General features: G+C 40.1%; 1 protein-coding gene across 1 annotated transcript; it reads left to right on the top strand.

Annotated features, from left to right (window-relative positions):
• The first annotated feature begins 537 nt into the window (after nt 1-537).
• On the top strand, nt 538-21291 carry cavin1 (caveolae associated protein 1). Its single transcript, XM_022739760.1, has 3 exons — nt 538-626; nt 1826-2341; nt 18196-21291. Exons 2-3 carry the CDS (start codon nt 1835-1837, stop codon nt 18952-18954), a joined length of 1266 nt encoding a protein of 421 aa, XP_022595481.1. The 5' UTR covers nt 538-626; nt 1826-1834; the 3' UTR covers nt 18955-21291.
• The last annotated feature ends 491 nt before the right edge of the window (nt 21292-21782 follow it).

Here is a 21782-nt window from a genome sequence, read left to right as displayed (position 1 = left end):
CAACAGTATATATTCAGTAACACTATAATACATGGTTGTTAAATTCAGTCCATAATGAAAATAGAATGGAGCAAGGAAGGAATGGAATCGATCATCCGCTTGTTAAGTTTGACGTGATGTCTCAAAAACGTTTGGTTTATTTATACTGCATAATTTTCATAATTATTTCATTAAAGATAAGCTTGGTGTGCATAGAGCAACAAGTTACATAACACCAGCACAATACACAAAATGCAAGAATAAGCAAAAGTCAATAAAAGAAAATGAGTTTACGTTGTTCTGTAGTGGTCGGTGTTAATATATCTGTTTTAACTTTAATTTTGAATGCTGAAACCGGAAGTACTGCTATGCTATTGTGTCTGCCTTGATACCAGTTGAATTCAGCTGTAGTTGCTCGCCGTGGCCACTAGAGGGCATGACAACTTCTGCGTATTTAGCTAATTGTCGTAACGTACATCGTAATTCCTTCGGTCACTAACTTTGTGCTGTAGGAAAAGTTACGTATTGGTGAAGCTCGCAAGGTATCGTGATAACGTTAGCTCGGTGAGTGAACCTTGACTTACTCGTCGTGGCGTCAATGGAGAGTTCCCTCAAGGCCCCTCACTACAACCTTCACCGCTGAGAAGGTAAATGGAGGTAGGCTAAATGTTTTCAAAAACGTAGTATTTATTGCAGAGCGGTTCGGACCGGTAAGGCAAAGCAACAAACTATGAAATTAATCACATTAACAATATCTCTCACTGTAATTATTTTTTTATTTACAATTTTTTTGCTCATAAGTGTGGCAGATAAAGATTCTTCATGAAATTATTCATTGTCTGAATTCCTATTGTAACCAACAATTTTTGGTTTGCAATATAATATTGCAAATGACAAATGTCAAATCACAGTAGTGTGTAGATGTTGTCCAAAATTCATTCACAATTTGGTGTGATTCATGGAGTTGTGCAATCTAGTCAATTTAACCAAAAATATGACAGTGATGAGAATTACTATAATGAATTATAGTAGTTTATTTTTGGTTGCATAATTTGGTATTTTGAAGGTTTTTGTGTAACAATGATCGTAAATACATTGCGATCAACTATCACCCCCATATATACCAATAGAATATAAATAAGTATAATATAAATATATATAGCTCTTGCTGAGTGTTTTTGTTAAAAATAACAGCAGGCTGAAAGATGAATTATAATGAATTAGTAGCTAAAACTTCAGAATTGTACACAGAGAGCTCAGCTGTTACACACACTGTCCAATGTGCTATTTCCATGGAAAACTTTAATGCCTGTTTCATCATAAACTGATGTTTTTTGTGGGACTGGATCTCGCCTCCGGTGGCCCTCACCTCTCCCTGTTAGGGAGGAGTGTCATGTCACCATTAGAGGTGGAGTCTGGAGATATGCTGCTCTGTGCTTGGGGACAGAATGGGGTGGAGCCCCAGCGGCAGGGGAAGCCAGGGGTGGGGGAATGGGGGGGTTTGTAGGAAGGGAAAAGTTTGATGGGGTGGTTTCACAGGGAGCAGAGGCATTTGAGTCAGGGCACACATGCCTCAGCTGTGAGAGGCCCTACTCCCCTTGGCTGGCTGGCATCCCAGAGCAGAGGCAGAGAGACACAGAGAGGGTAGAGTGTGAGAGACCGAGGGTGAAGAGAAAGTTAAAGTGTAAAGTAGTTTAGTAAGAGGCAAACAAGTGGTAGAGAAAGTTGTTCGAAAGAAAAGGAAAAAGGATCAGGGACTGAATTCTGTGCAGTGTAGCTCCTGTAGGTTGTTTTTCAGTCGTGTATTTTTATCTGTAGTGAGTGAGCAAGCGGTTTGTATTTGGAGTTGACAGCCATGGCGGATACAGGTGTCAAGAAGGAGCACAAAGCCCTGGCAGAGGTGCCTTGCGATGATGAAGAGGTCGCTCTGGTAGGTGCTGCCACCGAGCCGGCAGTAGATGATGATGATGATGACCCTGCTGAGGAGGTGGACCTGGTGCTGGCTGCTGGCTCTGGAGGCAAGAGTGAAGCCCAGATGAACGGGGTCATGGTTCTGTCCCTGCTAGACAAGATTATCGGGGTGGTAGACCAGATCCAGCAGACCCAGAATGGTCTCGAGGCCCGGCAGGAGGCCATGGAGAAGTCAGTGTCGACCATCCAAGGGGAGCTGGCTAAGTTGTCCAAGAACCACATCGGCACTGCCAACACTGTCAACAAAATGCTGGACAAGGTACGCAAAGTCAGTGTCAACGTCAAGACGGTGCGCAGCAACCTGGAGAAGCAGGCGGGCCAGATCAAAAAGCTGGAGAGCAACGAGAACGAGCTGCTCAAGAGACGCAACTTCAAAGTCCTCATCTACCAGGTGATGGGGTGGGGGCTATATGAGCTTGTTCTTTTGTTATTTTCATCATGTAATAGAAAGAAATATTTGAGAATGTGTTGATCAGAAAATCATTTAAAAAAAAAATAACATGATTAATAGTTCACATGTGACAATTAATGTGAATACGCTAAAATGACATGTTGGCCCAGAAAAGGGGTGTGTTGCATTCCCCATATCACAAAGGAAAGTTGGGAGGAAGTGTGAAATGCACCTGAAAAGCTACAAGTGTTTGACATCATCTCATCAGAGAGAGTTAGAGTCACACTGCGGCACAAGATCACCCTTGTTAGTGCAAATGAAAAGGGGCCCTGAAATAAACCCTACCTTCATGTAATTGAACTGTATTGCATTATTCAGAGAGGTGTTTCTGTTGGGGGTGGGTAAAAATACTAGAAACGTATTGTCCGTATAAATGGCCATAAAGTAGAATTAGCACCTCTATAAAACTGTTTCAACACAAACTGAACATTAAAACTGCCATGGAGGTAGGATTTATGGCAGGACTGCTGGATTAGACTGCACCAGTATTCACTAGGTGTTCCTAATAAACTGCCAGCTGATTGCATGGTTTAACTTCTGTGGTTTCCATGACATAAATTTCAGTATCACTTTTTCCTTAAACGTACACAAGGCTGTAATGTTTACGAAGTATCAGACACTGCACTCCTCTGTTTAGAAGCTGTTGTACAATTTGTGACCATGCTCAGTGAGAGGTGGGCTCCTCCTCTCTCACCAGTGAAGGGAATACCAGTAGCTTCCAATGGAAAAATGAAGGCAGGTAGTGACCTCTCCCACTCCACAGGACTTCATGATTACCCAACGAAACTATATAAAGACTAGTGGGTGTAAATAAAAATATAAGCCCTATAAACACTGGCATGAGGAGCTACTTGAGACAAAACCAACGCCCAGCCTCCGAGTGCTCAGAGGACAGAAAGTTGGCAGGCTGCTGTAAGATGAAGATGTAGTTTTTATTATGAAGATTTCTCAGAAGTGGGATTCAGAAGTGTTCATATTAGGGCATGGTCAGTTTTCTTAGGGAGCATGGTTTCTTCTCCTTCACAACTACCGTTGTGCATTTGAGACTTGTTGAGCAACTCTTTTTTTAGCAGGACGTGCTGTCATGTCTGGCTGGTGACCCTGCAGCTTGCAGTTTACAGCATGCACAGCAGCAGCTTTTCATCTGGAATTTGTCATTACACCACAAATCACACGGCCGCATGAGAAACTGTAAGTGGTAGTCACCTCATGCACATCACTTCAAAGCTGGTACAGAGAGAAGATTGTCTTTAAAAAACATTAGTAACAGTGAATTTGAGAGTTGTGGGCCTCTCGTGAGTGGAGCTTACTTCAGGATCTCCACTGGCAGGCACAGACTTTTTCACGTCCCCCTCCCGGGATGTCCACTGTGGGAGCAGGTTACACTATCGGCATCTAGCAGAAATCCAATCATAGACACTAGGCCTTAATAAATTACTCTGCAAAGCAGGTGCCTCTCGCTGTTTGTGTCACTGTGTAGTCTACTAGCCTTTTGCAATTGCAATTGCCAGTCAAGGATACTGTACATAAAAGGGGTCGACAGTTTGCAAATGTGAAACTCATTTCAAGATCTTGCACTGTTTAATAGAGTTTGACAATTTAATGTTTCTATTCTGAGTTTCTAGTCTGGCGTGTGCTTCAACAGACAGCACAAACCACTTCCTGTTGGTATTATAGCAAAAGTAATGCTCTTATCACTTTCTAAACTTGATGACTGTCACGTTAACAAAGCAGTTGTAAGAGCTGTAGCTTCCATGTTGCAGTGGCTGTTTTGGGCTCCCACGGTCTATTAACTGCCAAAGGATGGCTGCACCGTGTCTGGTTTATCTGACTGACAGACTGGCTGGTCAGATATTGGCAGCATTGCAAATCAACACTGGCTCTCAGTCAGGTTTCACCACTTTCCACTGTCTGTTTGTGTGTTAATGTATTAGAGCGGGATACATTAGAATTAGAATTAATTGAAGGATGAGATCAGGGTCAGGCTTAGGCATGTAGAGGTTGTGGTTAAGGTTACGGTAAATGTCCGTGGAATTAATGTAAGGTAGTCCAGAGTCCTCACAAGTATAGTGATCCCAGCATGTGTGTGTAGGTGCGTGCGTGTGTGTGGCCATTCCTCACCAATATTGGCTTTCACCTACAGTGCCAATGTCAAGTGGGGCTAGAATTTGAGTAAGACAAGTGAAACATTTTCATAGCGTTACTTTTGCTGTGTTGGACCTCACACTCTGCTTTGTGAAGCTGATACTGACTCTTAACTGCAGGTGCTGTATTTTTCCCTGCTGTCATTCTGTCTGTGCACTCTGAGAATAGCCACATACTTCAGGATTTCTAGCCGGAAAGGCTTTGACAGTGATGCTTTATAATTAAACCTGCAATGATGGTGGCACGCAGGATCCCCCGGCAACAGCAGGGTGTGGCAGTGAAGTCGTATCACCAGCGGTGGAGGAAGTATTCAGATTCTTGTACTTGTAACAGAGTATTTCTCCACTGTGCTGTTGCTACTTTTACTTAAGTAAAAGTTCTCAATTCAAAATTTTACTTGCTGAAATATTAGCACATTAGTACAAAAAGTAAAAGTACTCATTATTCCAAATACCCCATTTCTGAATCATATTGAGTTATAACTTTTGATTTTGTCCACTGCATCACATGTGTTGCAGATGGAAAAGATTAGGCGAATTTGAACAACTTGATGTACTATTGGGTAGCTTAATTCAATAATACAACATAATTTATTAGTTGATTATATTTTGTATCAATAAAATTAATCTTCAAAGTGACTAATGCTGTCAAATAAATGTAGTGGAGAGAAATCTACAATATTTGCCTCCAAAATTCCATGGAGTATAAAAGTATGAAGAAGCATAAAATAAGAATACTCAAATAAAATACCTCAAAATTTGACTTAATTACAGTAATTGAGTAAATGTACTTAGTTGCATTCCACCAGTACAAATCTGATGTGCATAAAAATATTCAGTCTATCTTTATACATTTGAGTAACACTGCAACAATGGTGTTCCTGTGGTTTCTCATGAGACTGAAATATGAACCAGTGTGGTGCGTCTCTAATCCTGCATCTTCGTTCTAGTTAAAGGATTGCACTTACATTTTGGGGGGTATGTTAGGTACAACTGTCGAACCTTTTCCCCTACTCCTGGTCGGTGTCTCTCTGGAGTTGTGAAGCTGGGCTTTTAGAATAACAAACCCCTGACTGAGAGTGTCCTTGCAGCAGCTGAGGGTCTTCCTGCTGCACAAGGCGCAACCAGCCTGTCATCAGAGCTCTGTGGAGTGCAAATGGCCAGTGATCTAGTCGAGCCCTGCTTTCACACCCTCCCTGCATGTTTCTTCCCCAGAATTCAAGAGAAGCTTAATCATTCTCATTGAGTCCAAGTTTATTTCCTTATTTCCTATTAGTCTCAAATTGCCATAGATTTAGCATTTTAGTCCAGCCTTGCAGGCCTAATTTCCTGTCGTAGTGTTTGCTAACAGCAAACTGTCAGGAAATAAACCTAGATGGAAGCTGTTAACAGCAATACAAGTCTGATGAAATGGTTTATAGATGATGTGGCTTTTATGATGCATGATGATGGTAATATAATAATTGTGAATTTGTAAATGTCAGTCTGGGGGCTTTTCTGTTTCTGCAGCAGCTCCATTTTCCACTAATAAGGATGTTGTGCTTGTCTTTTTGAACAGATAAAAGTAACTAAAGATTATTTCCATGCTTCTGTGGATTATTTTCTTAATTAATCGATCAATTGGTAGGCCTATGAAATGTTAGCACAGCCCTCCATATGATGTTCCATATGGTCTGCCCAGGAACCAGTAGGAGACTTGTATGGTAGAGGTGCCCCAACATTTCTTTCCACCAATATTACAAATGACAACAGCGTGTGCCTGTTTCTAGGCAGATGGCTTTAGTTCTATTATCATACCTAGAGAGAACCAGCTGATCAGGAATGAAGTAATTATTCCCTGGAAACCAATCATACATGAAAACCAGTGCTGTCCCAGCAGTAGAGGCTACTAATGTACTACAATTCTCCAAAATCCAACTGGGACGATCAAGCTCACTCTGAAACCATGAAACCATTAACAAATTATCTAGTAAGATTTGCTTCAGCTAAGAATCAGAATCAGAAAAACTTTATTCATCCCGGCAGGGGAATTGCTTTGTTACAATTGCTCAACACACAGTTAGGAAAGGAGGAGGAGGAAGTCATTAGCACATAGTTCGAGTCTTCGGCCTCATCGTCTAAAAAGCATTACAAACACCAGCTGGAACATGGAATTTGTCAGCTGCAAAGATTAGTCAGTTAATCGATTAGTTGATCTGCAGAAAATTAATTAACTATTTTACTAACTGATGAATCATTTAAGTTCTTTTTTTGAGTAAAAAAAAAAAAAAAGCTTCCAGTTTCTAAGAAGTGACAATTTGCTGCTTTTCCTCATCTTAAAATTCTTATTTAAGTAAATTGACTGTCTCTGGGTAGCGGCACAGTAGAGCAGTGGTTAACACTGTCACCTCACCGGTTGGAGCCTCTCTGTGTGGAGTTTGCATGTTCTCCCTGTGCCTGCGTGGCTTCTCTCCAGGTACTCCAGACAAACCAAGACATTTGATGACATCATCTTAGGCAATGAGAAATAATGATCTGCGTTCTTCACTGTTTTCTGATGTATTATAGAGTTAATGACTGATTGAGATTATAATCTGCAGATTAATCGATTATGAAAATAATTGTAATCGCAGCCATAATTGATCTGTTGTTAATAAGTACTAACAACATAGTCCCATGAAACACAAATACCAGTGTGAGTTCTCATTTCAGTTAATTTTATAAGAGGAAATGTTTGCTTTAATTTAAACTGTGACTCAGCCATCAGAACTAGAGGTCGCGTGTGTGTGCTTCATAATGCACATTATCTGTTTGATTATGTGAATTAATCCAAGTCTATGCAACGTGATAGTGTGTATCTATCGGAGTGTGAGGTGGTACTGCTGTGTGTCTCGAATCAGGGTGTTTGGCTGCAGTTCAAGGACAGTGATAGCCATGTGGTCAACTCTATTAGGGCGATGCAAGACTTCTCAGTTACAGTCTACTTATTCCATGCCAACTTCACAGACCTTCCAGTGCTCAGATCCCAGCCAACAAGCCTTGCCACCCCACTGGCCCAGCCCACTTTTCTTTAATAGCCTTTAACTCAGCTCAGACTATGTAATAACTCAATTCCACTTACTGCAGACACAATGATTCAGCCAAAAGCTTTTGGCCTCTTCAGCTCTCTGAATCTTTGTTTCAAGACCTAAATCACACCTCAGCCTCATCACAGGGTAGTCATGAAGCACTTAGCCAACCTCTTGCAGGCAAGAGTAAGCAACTGAGGAGGACCAAAAGCACTCAACCAGCAGCACCAAGTTAGTGTTGTGATTCATCCTGCTGGCATCTCTGTGCTTCTCCTGCCAACATCCCCACTTGTTCTCCTCCCCTCTTCTCAGTTCTTTCCCCTGTCACTCCCACTATCGACTTAGCCCCTTTTACACCCACTCAGAATTCGAATCCTGAACTAAGGGCACAGCTCATTCACTATTTGCTACCATAGAATATGTTGTCCTCTTCCTGTCTCTCCTCTCTGTCTTTCTCTCCTGCTCTGCTCCTCTCTTACCGGGCAAGTGGAAAGATATCTGGAAGGCTCCACATTTCACTATTGCATGTCAGCTACTATGTTGAGCCAGTACTGAGTTCCAGTGCTCAGTGGCATGTGAGCAACTGCATGTAAAAGGTTGTCCAGTAGTGCATGTAGGTTGCTTATACTATGGCACAAATGATAAAGAAAAATATTTCAAATATAAAGTATCTTCTATTATAATGAAAAACTTTTGTTGGAACTAAAGATAGCCCATAATGCACTATTACAGCAATCATTTCTGAGGACCAGGGATCAGAAAAAACAGTAATGAGATAGAGTATGGCCTGTTACAACCATTTGGGAAATACGCTTATTCGCTTTCTTCAATCTTCTTATCTAGCTCTCAACAAGAAAGCAAATAAGTGTATTTTGTAAAATGTTGAACTAATCTTTTTAAAGTCAAAGTCCCCTGCTTGTCTCTTCCTCTCATCTCATTTGTTTTAGCAGCAATCAGCGACATCATGGCGCCAGAACTACGTTTCTTTTGGCGTGTCTGACCAAAGCTGCGTGTTGTAACGCTCTGATCCTCTCTCTCTCTCTCTCATAAACACAAGTGAGTTTTTGAAAAGATCAAAACCATTGTTCTTGCTTGAAAAACCATTTTGTCATTCATGTCACTTGTGCACCGGCCAGCAACCATTTCAAACAGTTAAGACTCAGTGAGGACAACAGGTTGGTGTGGCGTAACTGGACTATCCTCATGTGCACTTCATTTGCTGTATGCCATGCAGATGGAGTGTACAAGACTGTGTCTGAAATATAGGAGGTGGATTTGCTGATAGTGTTACTGTAGCCTATCCTGTGCTCTTGTCATTAGGATATAGAATGTGTACAGCAGAAAGAGGATCCCTGCCAATCCAACACGTGGAAATACTGCACATGTATGTATATAATTATTATCGGCTATTAATAGATATACACGTCTAATACATTTGTTTGTTTCTTGGTTCTGCAGTGCTAGAGTGCTATGAGTTAGCTGTGAGCTATAGTCTACCACAGCACTTACAATGTGCGATTTACTTTGTGTTGCTGGGAAACCGTTGGACCTGTAGCAAAAACGGTCACTTTTTGATCTCATCATCATGTAATGTCATTCCTACCGGTTTTCCATCATAGTTCATACTTTGGGTGGTATGACTGTGAAACAGATATTAAATTCCATTTTATGTGGTATTAAAAAGGTCTTAAAAAGTCTTTAATTTAACTTGGCAAACCCTGTAGAAACCCTGCTAGTGTATTTAATTGACTTTGGTTTATTAGTTTGTGTTGCACTTAATCACCAAAAAATAGCTTCCAGTCAGCAAATCTGCATGAGTACGTCTTGCAGTCCAGTTGTTTTGCTGTGACCAGTTTCTCAAGGTCCGCAAGAAGATACTCACAGTCTTCCCTATCAAAATAACTGATTTTATCTTCCCTGATGCCTGATCTCAGGCCGCAGCTGCCTTCCCATCTCACTGAACATCCCCATCCCATAGTAGCAGACAGGATTTACCAGCTGGGACACCGATCAGGTCACCCCTCGATCTGAACAGTTGTAGTTGTCATCCAGCTTCTTGGCTGGCAAACAGAAATGTGTCCTCATACCACATCACTACTCCGTGTAGGCGGCTGATACCCTCCGTGCTGTTTATTCCAAGATTTGTAGGCATACCCGTCATCTACGAGACCATTGCCAAAATTAAAAGTTGGCTAAATTATCTGAGTCGGTATATTAAAAGAAACCACTATGTTGCTTTTGATTATAAATACACCAGTAGCAATGCAATGGAATGGTGTAGTGTCCTGTTTCATTGAGTGGGTTTGGATTTAGAAATCACAAGCACCAATTGATTGATTAATTGCGTTATGCATATGTTTGTGTGGATGTATTTCCAAATGAGACAGGTGTGTGTTTGTCCATGTAGTCTCAGTTGCAGGGGTACGTACTGTATGTTAAATGCTACGGGTGAACTGAAAGTTTTATTTATTTATTTTTTTAATTGAAGAAGATTTCTCAAGGATAGCTGTTCACAGCTCAGTCTTTGGACAACAGACAGATTGAACACCAGTACTAGAGTTGGATATATTTTCTGCCAATAAAACTGAAACTGCCTGCATATCCAGGTACCAGTGGGCATGTCTTGTAAAGCATTTGTTTATTTTATCTGTTCATTTATTATTAATATAAGTAACTGTTATTCCTGTAACCTAACACATTGCGTGTGAAGGTAAAGTCTGGTCTGTGCAAACCTTGAGTCTGAAGTACTACAGTCAGGTTACCCCGGTGGTATATTTACCAGCCGTGACGATGTGTGACTGATATTGTTTTCACCTTGTGAGTCAGTGTGTGTGTGTGTGTGTGTGTGTGTGTGTGTGTGTGTGTGTGTGTGTGTGTGTGCGTCATCATGTGGTCCTGTAGACACCTACTGTAGCGGAAACTATCACAGAGGTGGCTTTGAGTCCTTTGTCAGGTGTTTATATGTCTGTCTGTCTGTGGACAGATTTTGTCAACGCAAGAGTCTCACAACCGTGCAAGTTACAATCACGAAACTTTACAGGTGTGTAGTTGAGATCGAAATGAAATGAAGGCTGAGTTTGAAGATGGGTGTGGTCTGACCCTTAAGTACCGAATACTGATGTAATAATGTAGTAATGATGTAGTAATGGCTGCTGAGTACTCAAGGGTCGCAACGACAACATGTTGACGGGCATCGCAGCTGGTGTGATCCCATCGCAAGATGGTCTCTAGTTCCCACTGCTGCTGTGGCGGTTTGCTGTTATTGTCACTGGTATGTGAGTTATAGGCTGTCAGAGAGAGGCGTGCCACTCTGTGGGTTTTGGGTACCCTTGGGATTAGATTTTGCATGCACATGGATGTTTAGGATGATTAATCTATAAATAATACAAATAGTACTTTAATGATGTTATCAGTGCAAGAGGCAAACTTTGAAGGTCAAATGTCTGACTATATTTCAAAATTCTAATAATAATATTCTCATTTTATTCTTATATAGGTCTACTTAGAGTTTTTTTTTAGGTTTTACTAATACTAAGTATTCAGTTTTGTTTAAGGTACAATACACATTTTCTCTGGGAAGGAAATAATTTATTCAAGGCTTTTCAGCATTTAAGTTAAACACAATATTTGATCGATTCCACAACAGATTTGTTAAATTAAAAAGGATTTTTTTTAACCAAGGCTGATGTGTTACGGTAGATTAGAAATAGCTGAACACCAGGTCAACAAAGACAGAAAAAAAGATCTGTACAACCTGTCAGTTTTTCCCTCTAAAATGGCCCAGCCACATTATTGAGTCTCACACAAACAATAGCTCAATTGAGAACCAAGCAAAGCACTGTGGGTGATTGGCTGGATGCCTTCCTTCCAGGTGTTATTTGGGAGGAGTAATTGGTCATTAATCATTATATTGGCCTAATGTAATTCAGTAGTTTCATTAAGCTGAGCCCAGTACTATATTCACGTTGGCAAGTTTTTCATGCTCTCATTTGATCCACACATCGCATTATCAGCAGAGTGGTTTTCTATGTTCTGCACTGAAAATAATCATATAATAATAATAATAATAATAATCATATTGATTTTTTTTCAAATCTTCATGCTCAGAGCACTAGGCCTTAACTAGTGTCAATCTTTCAAGTACATAAATGGAAGATTTTAGAGTTTGATTTGGCTGAAACTTACTGTCCCGCTTCAGTGTCAATATGAATGGCACCATTAGAAAGACACGGACAGTTATATAATATATTCCAGCACTGTGGCTGCCAGTTCACACAGAGACGTAATTGGAAAAGTAAATTTTCTGCCTTTGCATGGGACTGACCCTGGGATTCCAGTGGTTTCAGAGTCATGGATGTGGCAAGGCTGAGCTGTGGAAAAGGGCTTCCCCTTTCAGGTTTCTGTGTGTGAAATCACAAATCACCGTAACAGAAAACCCAAAGAACTCCCTTCCTATGGTGTGCACTAAACATGACGTCGCCATGGTGGCTATGGGGTGTATACAGAGGCCCTCTCTTTGAATGAATCTATCCATAGACAGTGCAGGATTGGTAGTTAATATTTCCATTACCCACACATTCTGCCACCAGAGTAGGTTGTTCTAAAAGGGATAAGAGAGCGTCATGAAACAGAGTTTGCATTGTGTAAACCCCAATATGCTTGAGGTAGTGGGCAGCTGGTGCAGTTCTCTGTGAATTGTTTGAGCCTGATGAATGCGAGTGTGGGAGGCATCAATATTAATGACCAGAGCACATTAGTGTACTTATTTTAGCCCCCGACCACTCTTTAAGGATCAAAGCATCACGATTCTGGCCCACACAAGGCTCTTACACGCGAACCTCCACCTCTGCTTCATGTCAATCTCTCGTTTGGCCCACCCTGGACAGGCACATGGGTCAGTGATATCACTCATTGTGAAAGCTAAGTGCACAGCTGCAAGGGCTGGACAGGATCAGACAGCTGCTCCTGTGATTCACCAGAGAGGCCTTTCATCACACTACCTCAAAAGGAGTGGTGTGTGACTGGTCTGCATGCATGTTGGGATTGTGAATGTTATTGTGCATGGATTTGTTATCTAAATAATAATCAATCTTGCTACATTTCCTAATTGCTGGCAACATCAGTTTTGAATAAACAGTAATGTTTGGAATAGTCTTCTGGATATTATAAATACAAAAAAGGAAAGTAATGTTATCTTAAAGAAAACTTCTAAATGTTTGCAATCAGTCAAAGCTGAATCTCATCAAAACATTATGCAATAAGATCACCATTGTAATAAATAGTTATAGTTTATTTAACATAATATTAATACTTAACACACTTATGTAATACACCAAATATCTTTTATAATAATATTTATTTTTTATATCTAATACATTATAACATTCATATATAGCATGTGTTTTTAGTTTGAACAGTATTAGGTGAACAGAATTTTATTTTAATGCACTAATAATTATCCATATTTATTTTCATGATTGCACATACAACAAAGTGTGACCCACACAACCGGCTTACAGTCAATAGTGATGAAAAAACATCCAGAGCAGAAAACATGGTCATTTTTGTACATGTATGAACCAATAGCTGCGATCACTCTGGATTATGATATTTAACTAAGCAAGAATATTGGAACAGGTGGATTAGTGAAGGCCTTGTAACAGCAGCTATACAGACCGAGAAAGATAAATGCCAGTGGCTCTAGTCAAAGCTGCTGTGCTCTCTATATAGTGCTGGTAGAGAACACTGTTTGCTCTGTTGTCCATGGTAACAGTCAGTGAGTTAAATTACCCCCTGGGCCCTTGTATGAGTCAGGGAGAGAACATTTTGCCGCTGTTAATATTTAGACAGTGAAAAAGCATTGCTCTTGTTACATGAAGACTTTGAATTCAAGGTATTTAAGGATTGTTTTTCACTATAAATATAGTAATAGTCAATTGTCTTCTTGTCCTGTTGCTTTTCCTCCATACATTGTAATCATAGCTGTTGACCAGAGTCTTTTAGCTCAGTCTGCTGGGACTTTTTTTTATTGCATCTCCTGTGTTGTGTCTCCTTCTGAGAGACAGCTCAGACAGTTGTTGGCTTGTCTGAGAAAATAAAATGGGAGAGAGAGAGAGAGAGAGAGAGAGAGAGAGAGAGAGAGAGAGTTCCCAAAAAATTGAGCCCACTTTTCCATGAGGTATGATTCACTCTACTTGGAGGAAAGAAACATCAGCAACAGACCTCCTTCTCACTGAGGAGAGCACACATACCCTCAGTTACCTTTCCCCCAGCATCTGTCAGTACACACACACATACACACACACAGTTCTGACTTTTCCACTGCGGGTAGGTGGGCGGAGAGAGGAAGGTAACACAGGGACACTAATGGACTTACCATCTCCTTCCTCAAGCTTCTCTTGGTTTGTAATCATGCAGTAAAACCCAAACAAGGTTTGCTGATATAATCACCATTTCCACAGATACAGTGGACTGAGTCAGGTTTTAAGAATGTAAACAACAAAATGTTCCAACGAGCAATGTTGCATTCTTCGATTATAGGTTCCCACGAGTCATGAAAGCCTAATAAAAGATTGAAACTTTTTGAAAATGTTCATAAAAATGATACATTTCAGTATAAGCTCACTGCACATATTGGCATCAGTGTATGTTGGCATTACAAGAAATTGCAGTAGAGAAATGACAAACAAGGTTTGAGGTAATTTAGAAACAGTTTTCGCTATTATATCAATATTGATATTGATATTGATATTGGTTTCAAATTATTTATCGAACATTATTTACTTTACATCCTTACTCTATTACTTTGCATTACAATGAATGATCATGCACTGATGTAACAGCTGCTTTTACAATACATGACTGGAGCGCAAGGTTGCAGTTTGACACATTCGTGAGCGAAAGACATGGAATAATTTTAGGATTTGACCAAAATCATGTGTAACCATACTAATCCACCAAAAAAGAAAGTCATTAGAAAACTCCTTGAGTACATATGGAAATCCTTCACCATATGTACTGTGCTTTGATTTCCATTAAGGTATAAGTTATAAGTATTTGCCTGTTACCAGAAAAACATGATCTTGATTACATAGCTTTAGTGAGGCACAGTATGAAATTGACATGATCCTTGTCCATGTCGTAATGTTTAACCTGTTTTGTATGACTTCACTGCTGTTTTTCCATTGGCTGTGGAACCTTCCTGCTCAGAGTTTAGAGCTGCTACTTCTTATGAAAGTTGTTCACAGTTTGGCTTCATGGAAAAAACTGTCTGTGTCTCTGTGTGTGAGGGTGGCCGTACACGTGTTAGCATGAATACTCACACTCATGCATTTGTACATGCGTATTTTTACACGTAGGTTGTTTTCCTAAGGCTTACTTTCTACGGGAACACAAGAGATGCACTTGTATAAATATAAATATAGAGATATATTTTTAAAACGAAAGCTTAGCATACTGGCTTTCAGTTTTAGCCCAGCAGCCAAATTTACCCCACAGCAGCAAACATGTTTTGCCAGGAATGTATGAAGTCAATTCTTACACAGGTATTCACAGTGTTTTTATGTACTTAATGTCTCTGTGAGTACATGTTTACTGTGCGTAGGTTTATCTTTAAAATCCATCATCAAGTTCTAGTAAAATATCTGGTCACTCTTCAGGGCTTTGTGTGTTCGTCCTATTCAGTGTTTTTTTTATGATATTACAATGCTCTGATGAAACCTGTGGAAAACTGTCACGGTGGGGTTATGTGCTCATGGATTCAAAAATATCTCTCATTAATGTTATTATTACAGATCGGCCTCACTTTCCTCGGTGTGAGTGTCTGCAAAGCAGGTGCAGTGTTTAATTTAAGTTTAATTGTAACAGGCTCACATCAACTGAGAACCTCATGTTGGTATATTGTTGTAGAGATGTCAGCTGTTTATCCAGCTAAACTTCGCTGCCCACCAGAGACAACATGAGGAGGTGGTTGCCATGGTGAGAGAGCGTGTGTTTATCTGTTGCTGTGCAGGAGGGGAGTGGAGGGTGTTGTGCGGCGGTGGTGGGGTGGGTCAGTAAGGCTGAACGCTGCAGTGGCTGGTTGCCAGAGAACGGTAAATGGAATCCAGAGAGAGGGAAAGGCCAGCCCAAAATAAACCTATACTGAGCGTGTCGGACAGGCCCACACCATATGCAGCACCAGTTAAGGAGGCAGGGTCCTTTTTTTCTTTTTGATAGGATTATATGACAATATTTGAACTGGCCAGGGAGATGTGCCGCTCATGTGATCTGACAGGTGTCTGTCTTTCATGAATTTCCCCTAGGGGATAAATAAAGTATCTATCTATCTATCTATCTATCTATCTATCTATCTTCACAAGTCAGTTATCAGGATTAAAATCTTTTTTTCATAAATACTGCAAGTTACTATTGATTTTACATTACAAAACACACCCTTGCAAGTTTTTTATTACAGTTTAATTTTTTTTCAGTCTTATTTTTCCTGAAAACATGGATATTGTCATTGACAAACCAAGACTGTCTCTATCTTTTATGTTACAGAAGATGTCATAATTGGTGAAATTACATTGGAAACTATTTTTAAATTAATTGAGGACATCTATATTTTCTTTAAATTTGTAGTTTTATAAGTTTTGGTATTCAGACTTACACAGACTACCGCTATGTGTTAGCTCTTGTTTCCTGTGCGCTACACTGTCTATGAGTAATGTGCGTCTAATCTGTCCCCACTGTCCTGCATGTTAAAATACGTTGGGATGTGCTATTTCAGGGACCATGTTTTCTTGTATCATTAAAATGCGATACATGTAGGCTAAAGGGGATATAGTCCAGATGAGGGGAGGTGAGGGGCAGGCTGGGAAAAAAAATACAGAAAAAGAAATACAGCCTATGGAAGTAGAACCAGAAGAAGCGATTAAATTTTAAAGTGACAGCTAGGCGGGGGGAAGGAAGAGTGGTTACACTTCAAATGAGATCAGATGATGAAGATCCTCCTTTGCATCAGGGATGATGCATTAATTTAAGCCGTTGACATGGAGATGGTGATTAATTTGACAGGTTATTGTTGCCTTTATCTTAAACTGTTTGTTTTTAAATGGTTCCCAATGAATAGGTGTTGAGACAAACAGACATCTGCTATGCCCGTGTTCTGCAGGGGAATCAGTGTGTGTGAGGCAACAGGCTGACAGTAACCACATTCTTTGACCTCATCTCTCCAGCAGAGAGCATTGATCAATAGCATTAATTAGTAATCACCACGGTAATTTAACCTCATATTTCTATTAAAATATTTATGGTTGACAGTGTACAAAGAGTGTATCTACATAGTCAGTGAAGATGGTGTTGGTGCAAGGATGAAATCCAAAGAGAAGTAGTGAGATGTGTCACTGAGGTGCAGCAGGGTGGGACCACTAATCCCTCTAGGGGGTCACAGATATCCTGTTAGGACGATCACATTCTTTACGTAGTACTGCTTCTCCGTGTGTGAATATCTGGTACCTAATTGACAGTGTCCTGCCAAACAACACAGAAATATGGTTGCTGCAGTGATTGGCAGCTGTCAGCACTACAGCAGTATAGTTTGTTGCTTGAACAAGTAATGTTATGTAGTAAATACATGGAAATGTCATGGAAAACCTTGTAATAACTCTGTGTACATTATTGAATTGTATATTTTTTGCCCTAGTCGTAAAGTAAAAGACTGGGAAGGAATGCAAATGTAAATTTAGGCCAGCTTTTCTGTATTGCTGTATGTAGAACACACAATCTGTCACTCCTTCCGGGTTTATACATATAAATACTGTTGACCAGGTGTGAAACTGCTTTATTGCTGAACTAACCACAAAGTCTTTCCTGTAAAATGAAAGCAGCATTAGAATTATAGAGCATGTGTAAGCTTTAGATAATATATGTTTTATCCAAACATTTTTATCTGTAAAGTCTTATTTGTTTACTGTTAGAGACATGCAAAAATAAAGGCCTTTAAATCACAACAAAGAATGTGTGTGAATTTAAGATTTTATAGAAAAAATGATAGTACAGTATCAGGAAATCAGGCTGTGGTTAGATGTCAATGCCTGTTGGCTTTACTTTCAATATGACTGTAGAGCTGCAGATAGTATAGGTTTTCTTTGTTTTCTCTGTAGTTTTATTATCATTCAGGAGGTGTGTCATACAATACACGTCAGCACAAGTTCTTACATTTCTAAGACTTGGAAGTGTAAAATAACTGGATGTAGCCTTGTTGGTGCATGATTTTTGGCATATGACTAAGACCACTAGATGGCACTCTACACTAGCTACAGGCACTGAACTGCTGTATGCACCAGCTGTGCAGATGACAAATCTCTGAAGTATCATGCTCATATTTTCAATTTCATTTCTCACCCAAAGGCTATTAACTCTCAGGCTGACATATTAAACGAAATGCTATGATTTACATTAATCATAGAATGCAATCCGTGTAGCACCATGTCTGCTAATTTTGTAGTAAATGTCATAGTGAAAATGTTATTCATTTCACAAATTGTGATTCCTTAATATAATGAGGCTGAGGCTAAACAGTCTTCTGTTTTTCTTTTCTCATTCTATTTTACTCCCTCAGGATCATGTGAAGGCACCAAAGGCATCCAAAGCCGAGACAGTAGCTGAAGGTAAAGCAGTGGAAGGCCTCGAGCAGATACCTGAGGAGGGACAAGAGGGACTCCCAGCTAATCTCAATTCAGATGAGGAGGTAGAAATTGAGGAGATTATTGAAGAGTCTCGTACCAAACGCCTCCAACGCAGCACCAAGCAGCAAGTGGACAACATAAAGAAAGCCTTCTCCAAAGAGAAGATGGAGAAGACCAAAATAAAGACCAGGGAGAACTTGGAGAAAACCAAGCAGAGAACCCGCGAGAACCTGGAGAAGACAAGACAAAGAACCCGTGACAATCTGGAGAAAACTAAGCACAGCCTGGAGAAGAAGATTGGCAAGCTTGGGACCCGCATGACCCCCAACCAGGAGCGCAGGGCGAAGATGAAGAGCTCCAAAGATAAGATGAAAAAGTCCCTAACCCCTGACCACACGGTCTATGCCCGCTCCAAGTCCACTGTGTACCGTGTGCCCCCCTTCACCTTCCATGTTAAGAAGATCAGAGAAGGGGAGGAGGAGATGATGCAGAACACAGAGATGGTGGAGGTGACCGAGGCCGAGGGCCAGCCAGGGGGAGAGGAGAACGGGCTTGATGTGCATGTGGAGGTGGAGGAAGGGGAGCTGGTGAGTGTAGATAGCCCAGAGATGGCGGCTCTGTTGGAGGTGACTGAGGACACTCAGCTGGTCATGGTGGAGCCAGACCACCTAAAGAAGGCCCAAAGCGAGTAGAGCGTCCAAGCTCCGCAGAGAAAGATGAAAGGATGAAGAAGGGAACGAAGTCTTGACGAATAAGTCAAATCACAAGGACACAATATTAGTCGTAGGGACTTTCTAGATGTGATCACAATCTATGACATCTTCTTTGTTTTCTGTTCTCTTTTTATTATACCCAATAGGGATGACTTTCATATTTGCTCCTCTTTAGCATACAAATAAGAAAAACGAAATAAAAACAAAGCTAGCTTTTGAAACATGCTGCAGGCTGACTGGTTATCCTAGACTTGTATGTTTAGGATATTTGCTGTTTGTTGTTGGTTTGATAAATTGAGTGGGAAAAGGTATAAATAGTCTTTGCTATTGAAATGTACTGTATAATATAATATTTACCATGTATGATATGCATATTAATTGGTATGGTAACAGGAAGTTGTTGGCAAGATTTATGTTCCATTGGTTGATGGTTTTAGTGATGTAATGTGCACATGTGAAACCAAAAAAAACTGAACACAAAGGCAAGGATAAGGCCAAAGAAATAAGAAATAAAGATGGAGGAGGCAGGAGGAGGTGGGAACGGACTTGAAGAGTTTACAAAAACAATATCCTTAATATGCAAAATGCCTTAGGGCATTGCTAATTTACTGCCAGTCACTCAGGCATTGTGTCAAATGTGACAACGCAATCATTTTTAATGTAAATTACAGATGTGAAGTACTGAAAATAGAAGCGGGATGTCTGTTATATTATATCTGGAATACTGAAACACTGAGAAAATTTTATCAAAATATTAAAACACTTACTGGTAACCCCTAAGTAAATGTCTAAAGTTCAGAAACTGTTGTGAACTTGTGACAGTCATTGTAAGACCTTAAGTTTTATGTAAAACATAAAAAAAAAAGATTGTGACAACTTATCATAAGGTATACTATATTATTTATGTAGGGAAATATCTCTTCATCCTGGTCACTCACATTTCAGCTATAATTTAATGAAATACTATACATTTAGAATGTAACCTTTGCGGCAATGTATCTTTACAATGCATGCTTGAAAACACTGTCTCATCATCATTTACTGTGATGTTTTAATTCACCATGTCATCTGGACATATTGTGCTCACCAAGTTTCACATAGCACACTGCTACACAGAGGAGAAGAAAAACAACTGTATCACCATGGTCACGGCTCACATTTGGACATCCCTATTAAATTTTCCCAAGGTAATTGCTGGCAGAAAAATGATGGTCTAAAGAGCAAGATGACAGCTTAATGACTGACTACGTAACACACGGAGATACAAATGTCATCCTAAATGTGGTTAGAGTGAGACAGCACACTGCCAGGTATTATGAATGATCGACAAATATTTTTACAGAGACCAGGTGCAATCTTGTGTACTTCCTCTGCATTATGAAAGGAATGTCCACTATGATAGAAGGAAAACTAGGTGACCATGAGTCCTTGAATGAGATTGTAGAGAAGATGGTGGTGGAGGATTAGAGGAAGCTGTGATAATTAAATTGTAATGATTCTCAACCTGATGTAAACAGACAATGGCGATGCTCAATTATTGCTACTTTTTATCATGTAAGACAAGTGCACACGACTAGAGATGTAAAACAAAGTCTAGCGACTGTATATGACCTTGATGTGGTCTAGTCATCCAGAAAGCCCACTGTGTAGCATGCAACACCATTAAAATAATCAATGGGCTAGGGAATGCAATTAAGGAGAGTGCTCCCTCTGAGCACTGAGCAGGGTAGAGAACAGGGAGGAGGACAGAGAGAAAGGATGTGTATATGTGTGTATGTGTGTGTGAGTGAGTGTGTGTGTGTGTATGTGTGTGTGTGATTGTGATTGTGAAGAATATGTGCATACCATATACCCACAGTGATATTTTCATGAGACTCAATTTTGTCAGCATTAAGTGGAAATTTCATAAGGGCTCAAATAAATCAATTGCAGGCCTGTGACATTACATAGGATGATCACGATAAATCTTTTTTTGATAGATTTTTTTGGGCAAAAATATGTACATTATCTTGCACATTGAACATTGAAACACTTGTAAGATATGGATCCCATTACAAAAAATTGTGTTTTTGCCACCATGTATATTTTTGCCTTGTTTTAAGCTACTGGTTATTACAAAACTGAACCAGCCTGCAATAAGCGTGGCGTAGGTTATGCACAATTTATATAGAAACACTTGCATTTTGACAAGACAGACGATGTCACACGATTACTGTAGGTAGGTGTTATTAATTAATACTCAAATAATGAAGCTTGCCTTTTCTGTTGTGTTTAAGGCCTCTTTTGCCTAACCACTTCAATATAAATAAAATCTTACTGAATAATATATACTGCCTACTATTTTTATTTTATGAACCTTTTAAACACCTGATTACACTACTTGTTTGTCGTCTTATTTATTTTATTACATTTGTTCTCCAACAGAGAGAAGAGGCTTAGGTAAATAAGGTATTGACTTGTGATTAGAAGAGGGCAATAATGAACATCGCTGGTGTTATTAAACTCTTGATGACGTCGGCACTGCCAGTAACTCAGATGACTTCCAGGCTGGCTGTTCTGTCGAAGTGCTCGTCCTCCCTCCGAAGCAAATAAGCGCGTGGGCCTACTTTACGTTCCCCATGTAGGGAGGGTGTTGCGATGGGAACAGCGCAGTTGCGACAGCAGTAAACACGGCGTTCTCAACCAACCCCACAGTAAAGTCCCACCTCTCTTGCAAGCAAACTGCAATCTGATTGGCTATATCAGGATTCCCGACTACTATTGGTTGTTAGAGGTGTCAATAATGGAGTTTATGGAGTTTGTCTGGC

The sequence above is a fragment of the Seriola dumerili genome, unplaced genomic scaffold, assembly GCF_002260705.1.
Source record: "Seriola dumerili isolate Sdu_G_001 unplaced genomic scaffold, Sdu_1.0 BDQW01000044.1, whole genome shotgun sequence".
Lineage (NCBI taxonomy): Eukaryota > Metazoa > Chordata > Actinopteri > Carangiformes > Carangidae > Seriola > Seriola dumerili.
This window is presented reverse-complemented; position numbering and strand designations above follow the sequence as displayed.

Bases quoted from the DNA above. Each gene is read 5' to 3' on its own strand.
- cavin1 (XM_022739760.1), top strand. From the start codon at position 1,835: ATGGCGGATACAGGTGTCAAGAAGGAGCACAAAGCCCTGGCAGAGGTG. The intron at 2,342-18,195 runs GTGATGGGGTGG...TTACTCCCTCAG, and splicing joins TCAAAGTCCTCATCTACCAG to GATCATGTGAAGGCACCAAA.